The 20,770-nt window shown below is 57.9% G+C and overlaps 1 protein-coding gene across 2 annotated transcripts in view; it reads left to right on the forward strand.

Annotated features, from left to right (window-relative positions):
* Window positions 1-2,513: 2,513 nt before the first annotated feature.
* LOC111922203 (ras/Rap GTPase-activating protein SynGAP-like) overlaps window positions 2,514-20,770 on the forward strand; it is a 30,204-nt gene continuing 11,947 nt past the window's right edge. Inside the window, exons 1-6 of one of the 2 annotated variants that reach the window (XM_086874651.1) lie at window positions 2,515-2,595; window positions 5,801-5,898; window positions 9,316-9,437; window positions 12,307-12,417; window positions 15,722-15,875; window positions 19,360-19,458. In XM_086874651.1, coding sequence (XP_086730777.1) covers window positions 5,863-5,898; window positions 9,316-9,437; window positions 12,307-12,417; window positions 15,722-15,875; window positions 19,360-19,458 — 522 coding nt within the window. In that variant the 5' untranslated portion in view covers window positions 2,515-2,595; window positions 5,801-5,862. Of the gene's footprint in view, window positions 2,596-5,800; window positions 5,899-9,315; window positions 9,438-12,306; window positions 12,418-15,721; window positions 15,876-19,359; window positions 19,459-20,770 lie in introns of both variants that reach the window. The other variant, XM_086874652.1, reaches the window with a different exon arrangement.

The raw sequence follows: 20,770 nt of genomic DNA on the forward strand, positions 1-20,770 counted from the left end.
CTCAGGTGAGCGTGCAGGGGCTCAGGTGAGTGTGTCAGGGCTGAGGGGGGCTCAGGTGAGTGTGCAGGGGCTCAGGTGAGCGTGTCAGGGCTGGGGGGGCTCAGGTGAGTGTGCAAGGGCCGGGGGGGGCTCAGGTGAGTGTGTCACAGCTGGGGGGAGCTCAGGTGAGTGTGTCAGGGCTGGGGGGGCTCAGGTGAGTGTGTCAGGGCTGGGGGGGCTCAGGTGAGTGTGCAGGGGCTCAGGTGAGTGTGTCAGGGCTGGGGGGCTCAGGTGAGCGTGCAAGGACCGGGGGGGGCTCAGGTGAGTGTGTCAGGGCTGGGGGGGCTCAGGTGAGTGTGTCAGGGCTGAGGGAGCTCAGGTGAGCGTGCAGGGGCTCAGGTGAGCGTGTCAGGGCTGGGGGGGCTCAGGTGAGCGTGTCAGGGCTGGGGGGGCTCAGGTGAGCGTGCAGGGGCTCAGGTGAGCGTGTCAGGGCTGGGGGGGCTCAGGTGAGCGTGTCAGGGCTGGGGGGGCTCAGGTGAGCGTGTCAGGGCTGGGGGGGCTCAGGTGAGCGTGTCAGGGCTGGGGGGGCTCAGGTGAGTGTGTCAGGGCTGAGGGAGCTCAGGTGAGCGTGCAGGGGCTCAGGTGAGTGTGTCAGGGCCGGGGGGGGCTCAGGTGAGCGTGTCAGAGCCGGGGGGGCTCAGGTGAGTGTGCAAGGGCTGGGGGGGGCTCAGGTGAGCGTGGGGAGGCTCAGGTGAGCGTGTCAGGGCCGGGGGGGCTCAGGTGAGCGTGCAGGGGCTCAGGTGAGTGTGCAAAGGCCAGGGGGATTCAGGTGAGTGTGCAAGGGCCAGGTGAGCGTGTCAGAGCCGGGGGGGCTCAGGTGAGCGTGTCAGGGCCGGGGGGGGCTCAGGTGAGTGTGTCAGGGCCGGGGGGGGCTCAGGTGAGTGTGTCAGGGCTGGGGGGGCTCAGGTGAGTGTGCAGGGGCTCAGGTGAGTGTGCAGGGGCTCAGGTGAGCGTGTCAGGGCTGGGAGGGCTCAGGTGAGCGTGCAGGGGCTCAGGTGAGCGTGTCAGGGCTGGGGGGGGCTCAGGTGAGTGTGTCAGGGCTGGGGGGGCTCAGGTGAGTGTGTCAGGGCTGGGGGGGCTCAGGTGAGTGTGTCAGGGCCGGGGTTGGGGGTTACAGTGAGTGTGCAAAGGCCCAGGTGTGTCTGTGCCTGTGCCCCCCCCCAGGTGTGTCTGTGACCCCCCCCAGGTGTGTGACCCCCCCTCCCCAGGTGTGTGTGACCCCTCCCCAGGTGTGACCCCCCAGGTGTGTCTGACCCCCCCAGGTGTGACCCCCTTTCCAGGTGTGACCCCCCCCCTCCTCAGGTGTGACCCCCCGGTGTGCCTGTGCCCCCCCCCAGGTGTGTGACCCCCCAGGTGTGTGTGACCCCCCCCAGGTGTGACCCCCCCTCCCCAGGTGTGACCCCCCAGGCGTGACCCCCCAGGTGTGTGTGCCCCCCCCAGGTGTGCCTGTGCCCCCCCCAGGTGTGCCTGTGCCCCCCCCAGGTGTGTGTGCCCCCCCCTCCCCAGGTGTGACCCCCCAGGTGTGCCTGTGCCCCCCCCAGCTGTGTGAACCCCCTCCCCAGGTGTGACCCCCCAGGTGTGACCCCCCAGGTGTGTGTGACCCCCCAGGTGTGCCTGTGCCCCCCCCAGGTGTGTGTGACCCCCCCTTTCCAGGTGTGACCCCCCAGGTGTGACCCCCCAGGTGTGCCTGTGCCCCCCCCAGGTGTGTGTGAACCCCCCAGGTGTGTGTGACCCCCCAGGTGTGCCTGTGCCCCCCCCAGGTGTGCCTGTGACCCCCCCAGGTGTGACCCCCCCTCCCCAGGTGTGACCCCCCAGGTGTGCCTGTGCCCCCCCCCAGGTGTGTGTGACCCCCCCAGGTGTGTGACCCCCCCTCCCCAGGTGTGACCCCCCAGGTGTGTGTGACCCCCCCTTTCCAGGTGTGACCCCCCAGGTGTGCCTGTGCCCCCCCCCAGGTGTGTGTGACCCCCCCAGGTGTGTGACCCCCCCTCCCCAGGTGTGACCCCCCAGGTGTGTGACCCCCCCTCCCCAGGTGTGACCCCCCAGGTGTGTGACCCCCCCTCCCCAGGTGTGACCCCCCAGGTGTGTGTGACCCCCCCTCCCCAGGTGTGACCCCCCAGGTGTGCCTGTGCCCCCCCCAGGTGTGTGTGACCCCCCTTTTCCAGGTGTGACCCCCCAGGTGTGACCCCCCAGGTGTGACCCCCCAGGTGTGTGTGACCCCCCTTTTCCAGGTGTGACCCCCCAGGTGTGACCCCCCAGGTGTGCCTGTGCCCCCCCCAGGTGTGTGTGACCCCCCAGGTGTGACCCCCCAGGTGTGACCCCCCAGGTGTGCCTGTGCCCCCCCCAGGTGCGCGCGTGCCCCCCCCCGCCGCCCCCCCGGATGCTCGCGGGGGTCGCGCCGGCCCCGCCGGGGGGGCTCGGGGGGGCCCCGGGGCCGCTCTAGGACCATGTGGGGCCCCCCCGCCGCGCCCCCCCCCCAAATCTCGGGGTCCCCCTGGACCCTGGGGCCCCCCCCCGGCCCCCGGCTCGGCCCCGAGGGCGGCAGCAGCACCGTGGCCGGTAGGAGCCCAATTTGGGGAGGGGGCGCGGGGGGGGCTTGGGGGGGTTGGGGGGGGCAGAATTGATGAGAACCCGAAATTTGGGGAGGGGGCTCGAGGTTAAAGGGGGTTTTGGGGGGGCTTGGGAGGGTTAGGGGGGGGCAGAATTGAATGGAACCCGAAATTTGGGGAGGGGGCTCGGGATTAGGGGGGATTTGGTGGTTTTTAGGGCTCAGAATTAAATGGAACCCGAAATTTGGGGAGGGGGCTCGAGGTTAAACGGGGTTTTGGGGGGGGTTAGGGGGGATTTGGCGGGGTTTAGGGGGGCAGAATTGACGTGACCCCAAAATTTGGGGAGGGGGCTCGAGGTTAAAGGGGGTTTTGGAGGGGGGTTAGGGGGGATTTGGGGGGGTTTGGGGGGGCAGAATTGAAGAGACCCCGAAATTTGGGGAGGGGGTTCGAGGTTAAAGGGGATTTGGGGTTGGTTTAGGGGGGATTTGGGGGTTTTTGTGGGACAGAATTGAAGTGACCCCGAAATTTGGGGATGGGGCTCGAGGTTAAAAGGGATTTGGGGGGATTTAGGGGGGATTTGGGGGTTTTTAGGGCACAGAATTGAAGTGACCCCGAAATTTGGGGAGGGGGCTCGGGGTTAAAGGGGGTTTGGGGGGGTTAGGGAAGGATTTGGGGGGGTTTGGGGGGGGCAGAATTGAAGTGACCCCGAAATTTGGGGAGGGGGCTCGGGGGGGGTGGAGTAAAAGCGGATTTGGGGGTGGGGAGGGAATTTGGGGGGGGGTCCCAGGGGGTTTTGGGGAGGGGGAGTTGGGACAGAATTAAAGGGACCCCAAATTTGGGGAGGGGGGCTCAGTTTGGGGGGTGGAATTTGGGGGACTCAAATTTGGGGAGGGGTCGAGGGGATTTGGGGGGCAGGGGAAGAATTTTGGGAAGGATTAAAGGGGATTTGGGGGGGGGGAACCCCAAAATTTTGGGGTGGACCAAAAAATTTGGGGGTGGGGGTGGCTGGGGGAGGGGAGCAGAGCGGGGGGAGGGTCCCGGGGGGCTGCTGAGACCCCCCAAAACTTCCCCAAATTTCCCCCAAATTTCCTCTTCCTTCTCCCCTTGGCATGGATTTTGGGACCCCCCCAGAGGATTTGGGGGTGGGATTTTGGGGTTCTCACAGGTCAGGGATGGGATTTTGGAATCCCCCTCCCCATTTTGGGGTCCCCTCACCATCCGTGACCCCCCTAAAACCCCCAAAATTCCCCCCAAAATCCCCCCCAGACCCCGAATATCCCCCTCCCATCCCCCTTGGGGCAGATTTTGGGGGTGGGATTTTGGGGTTTTGGGTTGGAATTTGGGGTCCCTCCCGGGATTTGGGGTGGGATTTTGGAGTCCCCTTGGATTTTGGGGTGTGGAATTTGGGGTGTCCCCGAATTTTGGGGTCCCCTCACCCCCCATGACCCCCTGAAAGTCTGCCCAAAACCTCCCCCAGACCCCCAAATTTCCCTTCCCATCCCCCTTGGGGCAGATTTTGGGACCCCCAGAGGGGCTTTGGGGGCGATTTTGGGGTCTCCACAGATCGATGGGGAGGCGGAATTTTGGGGATCCTCCATGATCCCGTTATTTTGGGGTCCCCTCACCCCCTCTGACCTCCCCCAAATCCCCCCCAACCCCCACCCAGACCCCAAATTTCCCCCTTCAATCACCTCAAGGAGCAGATTTTGGGTGTGGGATTTTGTGGTTTTGGGTGGGATTTTGGGGTCCCCCCCGGGTTTTGGGGTGGGATTTTGGGGTCCCCTTTGATTTTGGGGTGTAGAATCTGGGGTTTCCCCGAATTTTGGGGCCCACTCACCCCACGTGACCCCCCCTAAAACCCCCCCAAATTCCCTCCAAAATCCCTCCCAGACCCCCAAATTTCCCCCTCCCATCCCCCTCGGGGCAGATTTTGGGACCCCCAGAGGGGCTTTGGGGGCGATTTTGGGGTCTCCACAGATCGATGGGGAGGGGGAATTTTGGGGATCCTCCATGATCCCGTTATTTTGGGGTCCCCTCACCCCCTCTGAGCCCCCCAAAATTACCCCAAATCCCCCCCAGACCCCAAATTTCTCCCATCCATCCCTTCAAGAAGCAGATTTTGGGGGTGGGTTTTGGGGTTTTGGGTGGGATTTCGGGGTCCTCCCCGAGTTTTGGGGTGGGATTTTGGGGTCTCCTCAGATTTTGGGGTTTGGGATCTGGGGTCTCTCTGGATTTTGGGGTCCCCTCACCCCCTCTGACCCCCCCCAAAGACCTCCCCCCAAATCCCCCCCAGACCCCAAATTTCCCACATCCATCCCCATAAGGAACAAATTTTGGGACCCCCACAGAGGTTGGGGGTGAGATTTTGGGGTCCCCCCCGGGTTTTGGGGTGGGATTTTGGGGTCTCCTCGGATTTTGGCATGTGGGATTTGGGGTCCCCGTGGTTTTTGGGGTCTCCTCACCCCCCATGACCCCTCTAAAACTCCCCAAAATCCCTCCCAGACCCCCAGATTTCCCCCTTCAATCACCTCGAGGAACAAATTTTGGGGCCCCCACAGAGGTTGGGGGTGGGATTCTGGGGTCCCCCCGGTTTTGGGGTGCGATTTTGGGATTCCCCCGGTTTTTGGGGTGGGGTTTTGAGATCCCCCGGGTTTCGGGGTGGGATTTTGGGATCCTGGTGGATTTTGTGGTGGGATTTTGAGATCCCTCAGATTTTCAGGTGGGATTTTGGGGTCCCCCAGGTGTTTGGGATGGGATTTTGGGATGCCCCCAATTTTTGGGGTAGGATTTTGGGGTCCCCCCGGTGTTTGGGGTGGGATTTTGGGATGCCCCCAATTTTTGGGATGGGATTTTTGGATGCCCCCAATTTTTGGGGTGGGATTTTGAGATCCCCCAATTTTTGGGGTGGGATTTTGAGATCCTCCAGGTTTTGGGTCGGGATTTTGGGGTCCCCCTGGTGTTTGGGGTGGGATTATGAGATTCCCCCCTTCAGTGTTGGGGTGTTATTTTGGGGTACCCTATGTTTTGGGGTGGGGTTTTGGGGTCCCCCGGGTTTTGGGTCGGGATTTTGGGTTCCCCTGGTTTTTGGGGTGGGATTTTGGGATCCCCCTGGTTTTTGGGGTGGGATTTTGGGATCCCCCAATTTTTGGGGTGGGATTTTGGGATCCCCCCGGTTTTTGGGCTGTGCTGACCCCCCCGTACCCCCCGATTCCCAGATTACCACGGCGGCCGCTCCCGCAGGAAGAGCGTTCCCGGCGGGAAGCAGTTCAGCATCAACATGGACGCGCCGCCCGCACCCCCCTTCCGGCCCTCGGTGAGTCCCCGTCGCCATGGCGACCGCGACGCTCCCGTCACCATGGTTACCACGATATTTTTTTCCCTCCCCCCATTTATTGTAACTGTGGTCATTTGTTATCTGTTGCCATGGTTACCGTGCTTCTCACCCCCCCATCCATTGCTATGGTTACCGTGGTCACCCGTTATCTGTTGCCATGGTTACCATGGTCACCCATCATCCATTGTCATGGTTACTGGGGCCCCCCCCATCATCTGTCGTCATGGTTACCATGGTCACGCGTTATCCATTGCCATGGTTACCGTGGTCACTGGTTATCCGTTGCCATGGTTACCATGGTCACCCATCATCCGTCGCCATGGTTACCATGATAATTCCCTTCCCTGCTGGTTATTTGGGGTAACTGTTGCTATGGTTACCATGGTCCCGATACACCCATGGCACAGCCATTGCCATGGTTACCCCACTGAACACCCGGTGTCGTGGTTACTCCATCATTCAGCCGTTGCCACGGTTACCATCCCCCCCCCCCCCGTCACCCGTGGCTACTGTGGTACCCAAGCCATGGTTGCCATGGTTACCGGGCAGCCCTGCCCCTCCGCCACATCACCTGTACCCCTGTCTGCACTGCCCAGCCCTCGTTGCCATGGTTACCATGGCTGTGCCTGTTGCCATGGTCACAATGATCCAGTACATCCCTATTGCCATGGTTACCGTGGCTGTGCCTGTTGCCATGGTTACCATGGAATCCTCCCGCATCCTGTGGTCCCCACCTTCCCGTTTCCATGGCAACGTCCGCTCTATGTGTCACCGGGGGTAGCTGTGCTACCCGTTGCCATGGTGATCAGGTAACCCAGACCTGAAACAACCCATTGCCAGGGTAACCAGGTACGCCTAACCTGGAATAGCCCGTTGTCATGGTAACCAAGGTAACCCAAACCTGAAACAACCCAGTGCCATGGTAACCAGGTACGCCAAACCTGGACTAGCCCGTTGCCGTGGTAACCCAGGTAACCCAAACCTGGAATAGCCCGTTGCCGTGGTAACCCAGGTAACCCAAACCTGGAATAGCCCGTTGCCATGGTAACCCAGGTAAGCCAAACCAGGAGTAACCCGTTGCCATGGTAACCAGGTAACCCAAACCTGGAATAGCCCATTGCCATGGTAACCAGGTAACGCAGACCTTTAATAGCCCATTGCCATGGTAACCCAGGTAAGCCAAACCAGGAGTAACCCGTTGCCATGGTAACCAGGTAATCCAGACCTAGAATAAGCCATTCCCATGGTGATACCATAACTGAAACCTGGAATAACCCGTTGCCATAGTAACCAGGTAAGCCAAACCTGGAATAACCCGTTGCCATGGTAACCCCAGCAACACAAACCTGGAATAACCCGTTGCCATGGTAACCAGGTAACGCAGACCTGGAATAACCCACTACCGTAGTAGCCAGATAAACCATGTCCTACCTCACCTGTTTCCATGGAAACCATGGTCCTGTGCTGCCTGTTGCCATGGTGACCAGGTAACTCAAACCTGGAATAATCCATTGCCATGGTGACCAGGTAACCCAAACCTGGAACGTCCCGTTGCCACGGTAATGGGCTAACCTGGAGCTGCACGAACACGTTGCCATGGTAACCATGTAAACCAATAATCTGTTGGCACAGTAAGTGTCTAACCCAGGTCCTGGGTAGCCCGTTGCCATGGTAACGCAGCAGGCCAACTCTGGACTGTACTGTTGCCATGGTAACCAGGTCATTGAAACCTGAACGAACCCGTTGTCACGGGTACCAGCTAATCCAAACCAGGACGAACCTGTTGCCATGGTAACCAGCTAACCCAGACCAGTACGAACCCGTTGCCATGGTAACTAGGTCACCCAAACCTGAGCCAACCTATTGCCATGGTAACCAAGTCACCCGGATTTGGGACAAACCCGTTGCCATGGTAACCAAGTCACACCCCACCCCCCCCATCCGGGATGAACTGTTGCCATGGTAACCAGGTCACCTGGATATGGGCTGACCCATTGCTATGGTAACTGCGTAACCTGGACTGACCCGTTGCCATGGTAACCAGGCTCTGGACTGACCCCGTTGCCTTGGTAATCGCCATTACACCGTCTGCCTTTGCCTGTTGCCATGGCAACCGTGACCCACTGACCGTGCCCCCTCCCCTCATGGTGACCCCCGTGACCTCCTGGTGACCCCTGTGACCCCACAGTGACCCCTGATCCTCCCCCACCCCAATGACCCCCCAATGACCCCTCGGTGACCCCTTGACCTCACAGATTCCATGGTCACTCCCTGACCCTGATGACCCCAATGACCCCTGTGACCTCTTGGTGACCCCTTGACCTCAAAGATCCCCCAATGATCCCAATGCCTGCTGACCCCTGGTGACCCCTGAGTGACCCCGAGTGACCTCAGGTGACCCCTGAGTGACCCCTGGGTGACCCCTGACCCCTGGTGACCCCTGAGTGACCCCTGATCCTGAGTGACCCCAGGTAACCTCAGGTGACCCCCAGGTGACCTCTGAGCCCAGGTGACCCCTGACCTTGGGTGACCCCTGGGTGACCCCTGGGTGATCCCTGGGTGACCCCAGATGACCCCGAGTGACCCCTGGGTGACCCCTGGGTGACCCCAGATGACCCCTGGGTGACCCCAGATGATCCCAGATGATCCCCGAGTGACCCCAGATGATCTCAGATGACCCCTGGGTGAGCCCCGGGTGACCCCAGATGACCCTGGGTGACCCCAGATGATCCCAGATGACTCCTGTGTGACCCCCGGGTGACTCCTGAGTGACCCCTGGCTGACCCAAATGACCCCCGGGTGACCCCCAGATGACCCCTGGGTGACCCCCGGGTGACCCCAGATGATCTCAGATGATCTCAGATGACCCCTGGGTGACCCCTGGGTGACCCCAGTGACCCCCAAGTGACCCCAGATGATCCCAGATGACTCCTGTGTGACCCCCCGAGTGACTCCTCAGTGACCCCTGGCTGACCCCAATGACCCCCAGATGACCCCTGTGTGACCCCCGGGTGACCCCTGGGTGACTCCAGATGATCCCAGATGACCCCCGGGTGACCCCAGATGATCCCAGATGATCCCTGGGTGACCCCAATGACCCCCGGGTGACCCCAGATGATCCCTGTGTGACCCCCGGGTGACCCCCAGATGACCCCCGGGTGACCCCAGATGACCCCTGGGTGACCCCCGGGTGACCCCGATGACCCCCGGGTGACCCCTGGGTGACTCCAGATGATCCCAGATGACCCCCGGGTGACCCCCGGGTGACCCCCAGATGACCCCTGGGTGACCCCCGGGTGACCCCGATGACCCCCAGATGACCCCTGGGTGACCCCCGGGTGACCCCGATGACCCCCGGGTGACCCCCGGGTGACCCCCGGTGACCTGTGCCCCCAGCAAGGCTTCCTGAGCCGGCGCCTCAAGAGCTCCATCAAGCGCACCAAGAGCCAGCCCAAGCTGGACCGGACCAGCAGCTTCCGGCAGATCCTGCCGCGCTTCCGCAGCGCCGACCACGACAGGTAACGCACCTGGGCGGCACCGGGGACACCTGGACACGCCTGGGGACACCTGGGTGGGACTGGGGACACCTGGAGACACCTGGGGACACCTGGAGGCGCCTGGGGACACCTGGGCGGCACCGGGGACACCTGGACACGCCTGGGGACACCCGGGTGGGACTGGGGACACCTGGGTGGGACTGGGGACACCTGGAGACACCTGGGGACACCTGGAGACGCCTGGGGACACAGCTGGGTGGGACTGGGGACACCTGGGGACACCTGGGGACACCTGGGGACACCTGGAGACGCCTGGGGACACAGCTGGGTGGGACTGGGGACACACCTGGACACGCCTGGGGACACCCGGGTGGGACTGGGGACACCTGGACACGCCTGGGGACACCTGGGTGGGACTGGGGACACCTGGAGACACCTGGGGACACCTGGAGACGCCTGGGGACACCCGGGTGGGACTGGGGACACCTGGAGACACCTGGGGACACCCGGGTGGGACTGGGGACACCTGGAGACACCTGGGTGGGACTGGGGACACCTGGAGACACCTGGGGACACCCGGGTGGGACTGGGGACACCTGGAGACACCTGGGTGGGACTGGGGACACCTGGACACGCCTGGGGACACCTGGGTGGGACGGGGGACACCTGGACACGCCTGGGGACACCTGGGTGGGACGGGGGACACCTGGACACGCCTGGGGACACCTGGGTGGGACTGGGGACACCCGGGTGGGACTGGGGACACCTGGAGACACCTGGACACGCCTGGGGACACCTGGGTGGGACTGGGGACACCTGGAGACACCTGGGGACACCCGGGTGGGACTGGGGACACCTGGAGACACCTGGGTGGGACTGGGGACACCTGGAGACACCTGGACACGCCTGGGGACACCTGGGTGGGACTGGGGACACCTGGAGACACCTGGGGACACCTGGGTGGGACTGGGGACACCTGGAGACACCTGGACACGCCTGGGGACACCTGGGTGGGACTGGGGACACCTGGAGACACCTGGGGACACCTGGACACGCCTGGGGACACCTGGGTGGGACTGGGGACACCTGGGGACACCTGGGGACACCTGGGGACACCTGGGGACACCTGGACACGCCTGGGGACCCCCGGGTGGGACTGGGGACACCTGGAGACACCTGGGGACACCTGGGTGGGACTGGGGACACCTGGACACGCCTGGGGACACAGCTGGGCGGGACTGGGGACACCTGGACACGCCTGGGGACACCCGGGTGGGACTGGGGACACCTGGACACGCCTGGGGACACACCTGGGTGGGACTGGGGACACCTGGAGACACCTGGGGACACCTGGGTGGGACTGGGGACACCTGGACACGCCTGGGGACACACCTGGGGGGGACTGGGGACACCTGGACACGCCTGGGGACACCTGGGTGGGACTGGGGACACCTGGACACGCCTGGGGACACCCGGGTGGGACCGGGGACACCTGGGGACACCTGGGTGGGACTGGGGGGGACTGGAGGGGACTGGGGAACACCTGAGACACACCTGGGCACAACTGGGGGGGACTGGGGACACTTGAGACACACCTGGGGGGGACCTGGGGACACCTGGGCGGGGCTGGAGTACACCTGGGGACACCTGAGACACACCTGGGGGCACCTGAGACACACCTGGGGGGAACTGGGTGGGACTGGGGACACCTGGAGACACCTGGGGACACACCTGGGCGGGACTGGGGGGGACTGGGGAGGGACTTGGGACAGCTGGGGCACACCTGGGACACACCTGGGCGGGGCTGGAGTACACCTGGGGACACCTGGGGACACCTGAGGCACACCTGGGGGGGACCTGGGGACAGCTGGGGACACCTGAGGCACACCTGGGGGGGACTGGAGGGGACTGGAAGGGAACTGGGTACACTTGAGACACACCTGGGGGGGACTGGGGACATCTGGGGTACACCTGGGACACACCTGGGACACACCTGGAGACACTTGGGGACACCTGGGCAGGACTGGGGGGAACTGGGGAGGAACTGGGGGGGGGACTGGGGACACCTGGGGACACCTGAGACACACCTGGGGGGGACTGGGGACATCTGGGGACACCTGAGGCACACCTGGGGGGGACTGGGGACATCTGGGGACACCTGAGGCACACCTGGGTGGGACTGGGGGGGACTGGAGGGGAACTGGGGGGTGACTGGGGACACCTGGGGCACACCTGGGACACACCTGGGGACACCTGGAGACACTTGGGGACACCTGGGCGGGACTGGGGGTGACTGGGGGCAACTGGGGGGAACTGGGGGACAGCTGGGGACACCTGAGACACACCTGGGACACACCTGGGGGGGACTGGGGACATCTGGGGACACCTGAGACACACCTGGGACACACCTGGGGGGAACTGGGGGCGACTGGGGTACACCTGGGGGGAACTGGGGCACACCTGGGTACACCTGGGGGGTACCTGGGGGGACCTGGGACACACCTGGGGTCACCTGGACACACCTGGGGACACACGTGAGGGAGTTTGGGGACACCTGGGGTTACCTGGGGACACACGTGAGGGAGTTTGGGGGCACCTGGGGACACCTGGGGTCACCTGGACACACCTGGGTACACCTGGGGACACCGGGGGACACACGTGAGGGAGTTTGGGAGCGCCTGGGGACACCTGGGGTTACCTGGGGACATCTGGGCACACCTGGGACACACCTGGGGTCACCTGGACACACCTGGGGACACACGTGAGGGAGTTTGGGGGCACCTGGGGACACCTGGGGTCACCTGGACACACCTGGGGACACCGGGGGACACACGTGAGGGAGTTTGGGGGCACCTGGGGACACCTGGAAACACACCTGGGACACACCTAGGAGACCCGGCCACACCTGGGGACATCAGGGCACACCTGGGGACACCACAGGGGCTTTTGGGGACATTTGGGGGCACTGGACCAGCAGCTCCCACAGCGCCGAGCGTGACAGGTACCGGGAACACCTGGGGACACACCTGGGGGGACACCTGGGACACACCTGGGGCCACCCTGGGGGCCTTTGGGGTCCCACCGCGGTGGTGCCCGAAATCCCGCCAGGAACTCCCCAAACCCCCTGGAATATCCCTCAAACCCCAGAAAATCTCCCCAAAATCCCCTCAAATCCCCCCAAAATCCCCTCGAATTCTCCAAAATCCCCCCAAAATCCCCTCAAATCCTCCCCAAATCCCCTCGAATTCTCCAAAATCCGCCCCAAATCCCCTCAAATCCCCCCAAAATCCCCTCGAATTCTCCAAAATCTCCCCAAAATCCCCTCAAATCCCCCCAAAATCCCCTCGAATTCTCCAAAATCCCTCCCAAAATCCCCTCAAATCCCCTCAAATCCCTCCCAAAATCCCCTCAAATCCCCCCAAAATCCCCTCGAATTCTCCAAAATCCCCCCAAAATCCCCTCAAATCCTTCCCAAATCCCCTCGAATTCTCCAAAATCCCCCCCAAATCCCCTCAAATCCCCCCAAAATCCCCTCAAATCCCCCCAAAATCCCCTCACATTCTCCAAAATCCCTCCCAAAATCCCCTCAAATCCCCCCAAAATCCCCTCAAATCCCCCCAAAATCCCCTCAAATCCCCCCCAAAATCCCTCCCAAAATCCCCTCAAATCCCCCCAAAATCCCCTCAAATCCCCCCAAAATCCCCTCAAATTCTCCAAAATCCCTCCCAAAATCCCCTCAAATTCCCCCCAAATCCCCTCAAATTTCCTTAAATCCTCCCCAAATCCTCTCAAATCCCCCCAAAATCCCCTCAAATCCCCCCAAAATCCCCTCAAATTCTCCAAAATCCCTCCCAAAATCCCCTCAAATTCCCCCCAAATCCCCTCAAATTTCCTTAAATCCTCCCCAAATCCTCTCAAATCCCCCCAAAATCCCCTCGAATTCTCCAAAATCCCCCCCAAATCCCCTCAAATCCCCCCAAAATCCCCTCAAATCCCCCCCAAAATCCCCTCGAATTCTCCAAAATCCCTCCCAAAATCCCCTCAAATTCCCCCCAAATCCCCTCGAATTCTCCAAAATCCCTCCCAAAATCCCCTCAAATCCCCCCAAAATCCCTCCCCAAATCCCCTCGAATCCCCCCAAAATCCCCTCAAATCCCCTTAAATCGCCCCAAAATCCCCTCAAATCCTCCCCAAATCCCCTCAAATCCCCCCAAAATCCCCTCGAATTCTCCAAAATCCCCTCAAATTCTCCAAAATCCCTCCCAAAATCCCCTCAAATCCTCCCACATCCCCCCCAAATCTCCTCAAATCCCCTTAAATCCTCCCAAAATCTCCTAAAATCTCCTAGAATCCCCTCAAATTTCCCCCAAATCCACGTGGAACTTCCCCAAATCTGGTAAAATCCCCCCAAATCCCCCCCAAATCCCCCCAAATCCTCCATAAACCCCTTTCCTGCCCCCCAAATCCCCCCCAAACCCTTTCCAACGCCCCAAATCCCTCCCAAATCTCCCCCAAATCCCCTCAAAATCCCCCCAGATCCCCCCAAAATCCATTTCCCGCCCCCCAAACCCCCCCAAATCCGCCCAAAATTACCCCCAACCCCCCCAAACCCCTTTCCAACTCCCCAAATGCCCCCGAAATCCCCCCAAAATGACCCCAAAATGACCCCAAAACCCCCCCAAATCCCCCCCAAATCCCCCCAAAATGACCCCAAATCCTACTCAAATCCCCCCCAACCCCCCCAAATCCCCCCAAATCCTCCTCAAATCCCCCCCAACCCCCCCAAATCCCTCTCAAATCCCCCCAGAATGACCCCAAATCCCCCCAAAATTCCTTTCCAAGCCCCCAAATCCCCCCCAAATCCCCCCCAAATGCCCCCCAAATTCCAGAATCCCCCCGCAGGGCGCGGCTGATGCAGAGCTTTAAGGAGTCACACTCCCACGAGCCCCCCCAAATCCCCCCAAAACCCCTCAAAATTACCCCAAATCCCCCTCAAATCCCCTCAAAATGACCCCAAATCCCCCTCAAATCCCCCCCAACCCCCTCAAATTCCCCCAAATCCCCCTCAAATTCCCCCAAATCCCCCCCAAATCCCCCCAAAATTCCTTTCCAAGCCCCCAAATCCCCCCCCAATGCCCCCCAAATTCCGGAATCCCCCCGCAGGGCGCAGCTGATGCAGAGCTTTAAGGAGTCGCACTCCCACGAGCCCCCCCAAATCCCCCCAAAACCCCTCAAAATGACCCCAAACCCCCCCAAAACCCCCTCAAATCCCCTCCAACCCCCCCAAAATTCCTTTCCAAGCCCCCAAATCCCCCCCAAATGCCCCCCAAATTCCGGAATCCCCCCGCAGGGCGCGGCTGATGCAGAGCTTTAAGGAGTCGCACTCCCACGAGCCCCCCCAAATCTCCCCAAAACCCCTCAAAATTACCCCAAACCCCCCAAAATTCCTTTCCAAGCCCCCAAATCCCCCCCAAATGCCCCCCAAATTCCGGAATCCCCCCGCAGGGCGCGGCTGATGCAGAGCTTTAAGGAGTCGCACTCCCACGAGCCCCCCCAAATCCCCCCAAATCCCCCCTAAATGACCCCAAATCCCCTCAAATGCCCCCAGAATTACCCCAAATCCCCCCAAATTTCCCTTCCAAGCCCCCAAATCCCCCCCAAATGCCCCCCAAATTCCGGAATCCCCCCGCAGGGCGCGGCTGATGCAGAGCTTTAAGGAGTCGCACTCCCACAAACCCCCCCAAACCCCCTCAAACCCCCTCAAAATGACCCCAAACCCCCCCAAAACCCCCTCAAATCCCCTCCAACCCCCCCAAATCCCCCCAAAATTCCTTTCCAAGCCCCCAAATCCCCCCCAAATGCCCCCCAAATTCCGGAATCCCCCCGCAGGGCGCGGCTGATGCAGAGCTTTAAGGAGTCGCACTCCCACGAGCCCCCCCAAATCCCCCCAAAACCCCTCAAAATTACCCCAAATCCCCCTCAAATCCCCTCAAAATGACCCCAAATCCCCCTCAAATCCCCCCAACCCCCTCAAATTCCCCCAAATCCCCCTCAAATTCCCCCAAATCCCCCCCAAATCCCCCCAAAATTCCTTTCCAAGCCCCCAAATGCCCCCCCAAATGCCCCCCAAATTCCAGAATCCCCCCGCAGGGCGCGGCTGATGCAGAGCTTTAAGGAGTCGCACTCCCACGAGCCCCCCCAAATCTCCCCAAAACCCCTCAAAATTACCCCAAACCCCCCAAAATTCCTTTCCAAGCCCCCAAATCCCCCCCAAATGCCCCCCAAATTCCGGAATCCCCCCGCAGGGCGCGGCTGATGCAGAGCTTTAAGGAGTCGCACTCCCACGAGTCGCTGCTGAGCCCCTCGAGCGCGGCCGAGGCGCTGGAGCTCAACCTGGACGAGGATTCCATCATCAAGGCCGTGCACAGCAGCATCCTGGGCCAGGAGTTCTGCTTCGAGGTCCGGAATTCGGGGGGAGTTTTGGGGAATTTTTGGGGGATTTTTTGGGGATTTTGGGGGAATTTTTGGGAATTTTTGGGGGATTTTGGGGGGAATTTTTTGGAATTTTTGGGGGATTTTTTTTGGATTTTTTGGGGAATTTTTGGGAATTTTGGGGGATTTTTTTGGGATTTTTTGGGGAAATTACTGGGAATTTTGGGGGGATTTTTTTGGGATTTTTTGGGAATTTTGGGGGAATTTTTGGGAATTTTTGGGGGATTTTTTTGGAATTTTGGGGGGAATTTTTGGGAATTTTGGGGGGATTTTTTGGGAATTTTTGGGGGGATTTTTTTGAATTTTTTGGGGATTTTTTGAGGAATTTTTGGGGGAATTTTTGGGAATTTTCTGGGGATTTTGGGGGGATTTTTTGGGGGAATTTTTGGGAATTTTTTGGGGATTTTTTGAGGAATTTTTGGGGGAATTTTTGGGAATTTTGGGGGGATTTTTTGGGGATTTTTTGGGAATTTTTGGGGGAATTTTTGGGAATTTTTTGGGGATATTTTGAGGAATTTTTGGGGGAATTTTTTGGAATTTTGGGGGATTTTTTGAGGAATTTTTGGGGGATTTTTTGGGAATTTTTGGGGGAATTTTTGGGAAATTTTGGGGGATTTTTGGGGAATTTTTTGGGAAATTTTTGGGAATTTTGGGGGGATTTTTTGAGGAATTTTTGGGGGAATTTTTGGGAATTTTGGGGGGATTTTTGGGGGAATTTTTGGGAATTTTTTGGGGATTTTTTGAGGAATTTTTGGGGGAATTTTTGGGAATTTTTGGGGGATTTTTTTGGAATTTTGGGGGGAATTTTTGGGAATTTTTGGGGGATTTTTTGGGAATTTTGGGGGGGATTTTTGGGAATTTTGGGGGATTTTTTGAGGAATTTTTGGGGGAATTTTTGGGAATTTTCTGGGGATTTTGGGGGGATTTTTTGGGGGAATTTTTGGGAATTTTTTGGGGATTTTTTGAGGAATTTTTGGGGGAATTTTTGGGAATTTTGGGGGGATTTTTGGGGGAATTTTTGGGAATTTTTGGGGGATTTTTTGGGGATTTTTTGGGAATTTTTGGGGGAATTTTTGGGAATTTTTTGGGGATATTTTGAGGAATTTTTGGGGGAATTTTTGGGAATTTTGGGGGATTTTTGAGGAATTTTTGGGGGATTTTTTGAGGAATTTTTTGGGGAATTTTTGGGAATTTTTGGGGGATTCTTTGAGGATTTTTTGGGAAATTTTTGGGAATTTTGGGGGGATTTTTTTTTGGGGGGGAGAATTTTGGGGAATTTTTGGGGAATTTGTTTAGATTTTTGGGGAATTTTGGGGGAAAATTTTGGGGAATTTTTGGGAATTTTGGGGGGAATTTTGGAGAATTTTGGGGGGAGTTTTGGGAATTTTGGGGATTCTTTGGAGAATTTTCAGAATTTTTTGTGAAATTTTGGGGGAAATTTTGGGGAATTTGGGAGGAATTTTTTTAATTTTTGGGCAATTTTGGGAATTTTGGGGGGAATTTTAGAGACTTTTGGGGGAATTTTTGGGGGATTTTGGGGAATTTTGGGGATTCTTTGGGGAATTTGGGGGGGATTTTTTGGGGGGGAATTTTGGGGAATTTTTGGAGATTTTTTTGATTTTTGGGGAATTTTTGGGAATTTTGGGCAGAATTTTAGAGAATTTCGAGAAAATTGTTGGGGATTTTTGGGAATTTTGGGGATTTTTGGAGAATTTTCAGAATTTTTTGTGAAATTTTGGGGGAATTTTGGGGAATTTGGGGGGAATTTTTGGGGGGTTTTGGGGAATTTGGGGGATTCTGTGGGGAATTTGGGGGGGATTTTTGGGGGGGAATTTTGGGGAATTTTTGTGGGATTTTGGGGAATTTTGGGGGAATTTTTGGGGATTTTTTTAGAATTTTGGTGGAAATTTTGGGGGAATTTTTGGGGAATTTTGGGGGAAAATTTTAGGATTTTGGGGGGAAATTTTGGGGAATTTTGGCGGTTTTGGGGGAATTTTGGGGGAAATTTTGGAGAATTTCAGGGGAATTTTGGGGGGATTTTTGGGAAATTTGGGGGGAATTTTTTAGGAACTTTTGGGGGGAATTTTGGGGGAGAGTTTGGAGGGATTTGGGGAAATTTTGGGGGAAATTTTGGGGATTTTTTGGGATTTTTTTTTATTTTTGGGGGGATTTTTGGGGAATTTTGGAGGATTTTGGGGGATTTTTGGGAATTTTGGGAAAATTCTTAGGGGAATTCTGGGGAATTTTGGGGATTCTTTGGGGAATTTTTTGGGAATTTTGGGGGTTTTGGGGGAAATTTTGGGGAATTTTTTGGGGTAATTTTGTGAATTTTGGTGAATTTTTGGTAAATTTTTTTGGGTGTGATTTTGGGGTGTTTTGTTGAATTTTGTTTGGGGTAATTTTGGGATTTTGTTGAATTTTGGGTTTGATTTTGGTGAATTTCGGGTGTAATTTTGCTGAAAATTTGGGTGTGATTTGGGTGAATTTTGGGTGAACTTTGGGTGATTTTGGATGAATTTTGGGTGTGATTTTGGTGAATTTTGGGTGGGATTTTGGGCAGATTTTTGGGTGTGATTTTGGGTGAATTTTGGGCGAGTTTTGGGTGAATTTTGGGCGAGTTTTGGGTGAATTTTGGGTGTGATTTTGCGGAGTTTTGGGTGGGACTTTGGATTAATTTTGGGTGTGATTTTGGGGAGTTTTGGGTGAATTTTGGGGAGTTTTGGGTGCAATTTTGGTGAATTTTGGGTGTGATTTTGGGCAGTTTTGGGTGTGATTTTGATGAATTTTGGATGTGATTTTGGGTGAATTTTGGGTGGGATTTGGGTGAATTTTGGGTGAGTTTTGGGTGAATTTTGGGTGTGATTTTGGGTGTGGTTTTGGGTGTGATTTTGGGTGAATTTTGGGCAGGATTTTGGGTGAATTTTGGCGGGGATTCTGGTGAATTTTGGGTGAATTTTGGGTGAACTTTGGGTGAATTTTGGGTGTGATTTTGGGTGAATTTTGGGTGAGTTTTGGATGTGATTTTTGGTGAACTTTGGGTGAATTTTGGGTGGGATTTTGGGGAGTTTTGGGTGGGATTTTGGGGAATTTTTTGGGTGTGATTTGGGTGAATTTTGGATGGGTTTTGGGTGAATTCTGGGTGTGATTTTGGGTGAATTTTGGGTGTGATTTTGGGTAAATTTTGGGTGGAATTTGGGTGAATTTTGGACAAGTTTTGGGTGAATTTTGGGTGTGATTTTGGGGAGTTTTGGCTGTGATTTTTGGGTGAATTTTGGGTGTGATTTTGGGGAGTTTTGGCTGTGATTTTGGGGAGTTTTGGGTGGGATTTTAGGGAATTTTTTGGGTGTGACTCTGGTGAATTTTGGGTGCATTTTGGGAGATTTTTGGGTGAGTTTTGTGTGAATTTTGGGTGAATTTTGTGTGGAATCGGGGTCTGAGCCGCTGCCCGCAGGTGACGACGGCGTCCGGCACCAAATGCTTCGCGTGCCGGTCGGCGGCCGAGAGGGACAAATGGATCGAGAACCTGCAGAGAGCCGTCAAACCCAACAAGGTGGGGAAGGGGTTAATGGGGAGGGGCTAACGGGGATGGGGGAGGGGCTAATGGCCATGGGGGAGGGGCCAGAGAACCTGCAGAGAGCCGTCAAACCCAACAAGGTGCGCAAAGGGTTAATGGGGAGGGGCTAACGGCCATGGGGGAGGGGCCAGAGAACCTGCAGAGAGCCGTCAAACCCAACAAGGTGGGGAAGGGGTTAATGGGGAGGGGCTAACGGCCATGGGGGAGGGGCTAATGGGGATGGGGGAGGGGCCAGAGAACGTGCAGAGAGCCGTCAAACCCAACAAGGTGGGGAAGGGGTTAATGGGGAGGGGCTAACGGGGATGGGGGAGGGGCTAACGGCCATGGGGGAGGGGCCAGAGAACCTGCAGAGAGCCGTCAAACCCAACAAGGTGCGCAAAGGGTTAATGGGGAGGGGCTAATGGGGAGGGGGAGGGGCTACTGGCCATGGGGAGGGGCCGGAGAACGTGCAGAGAGCCGTCAAACCCAACAAGGTGCTCAAAGGGTTAATGGGAGGGGCTAATGGCCATGGGGGAGGGGCTACTGGCCATGGGGGAGGGGCCAGAGAACCTGCAGAGAGCCGTCAAACCCAACAAGGTGCGCAAAGGGTTAATGGGGAGGGGTTAACGGGGATGGGGAGGGGCCATCGGGGATGGGGGAGGAGCTACTGGCCATGGGGGAGGGGCCAGAGAACCTGCAGAGAGCCGTCAAACCCAACAAGGTGCACAAAGGGTTAATGGGAGGGGCTAATGGGGATGGGGGAGGGGCCAGAGAACCTGCAGAGAGCCGTCAAACCCAACAAGGTGCGCAAAGGGTTAATGGGGAGGGGCTAATGGGGAGGGGGAGGGGCCACTGGCCATGGGGAGGGGCCAGAGAACCTGCAGAGAGCCGTCAAACACAACAAGGTGCTCAAAGGGTTAATGGGAGGGGCTAATTGGGATGGGGGAGGGGCCATCGGGGATGGGGGAGGGGCCAGAGAACCTGCAGAGAGCCGTCAAACCCAACAAGGTGCGCAAAGGGTTAATGGGGAGGGGCTAATGGCCATGGGGGAGGGGCCAACGGGGATGGGGGAGGGGCCAGAGAACCTGCAGAGAGCCATCAAACACAAGAAGGGAGGGAAAGGGTTAATGGGGAGGGGCTAATGGGGAGGGGGAGGGGCTAAAGGGAAGGGGAGGAGCTAATGGAAAGGAGAGGGGATAATGGGAGGGGGAGGGGCTAATAAAGGGGCTAGTGGGAGGGGGAGGGGTTAATGAGGTGTGGTCAGCTGGTCATGGGGTGGGGGGGTCAGTGGCGTTTGGTGGTCAGCTGG

This window comes from Cyanistes caeruleus, unplaced genomic scaffold (genome assembly GCF_971803275.1).
Source record: "Cyanistes caeruleus unplaced genomic scaffold, bCyaCae1.hap1.1 HAP1_SCAFFOLD_362, whole genome shotgun sequence".
Lineage (NCBI taxonomy): Eukaryota > Metazoa > Chordata > Aves > Passeriformes > Paridae > Cyanistes > Cyanistes caeruleus.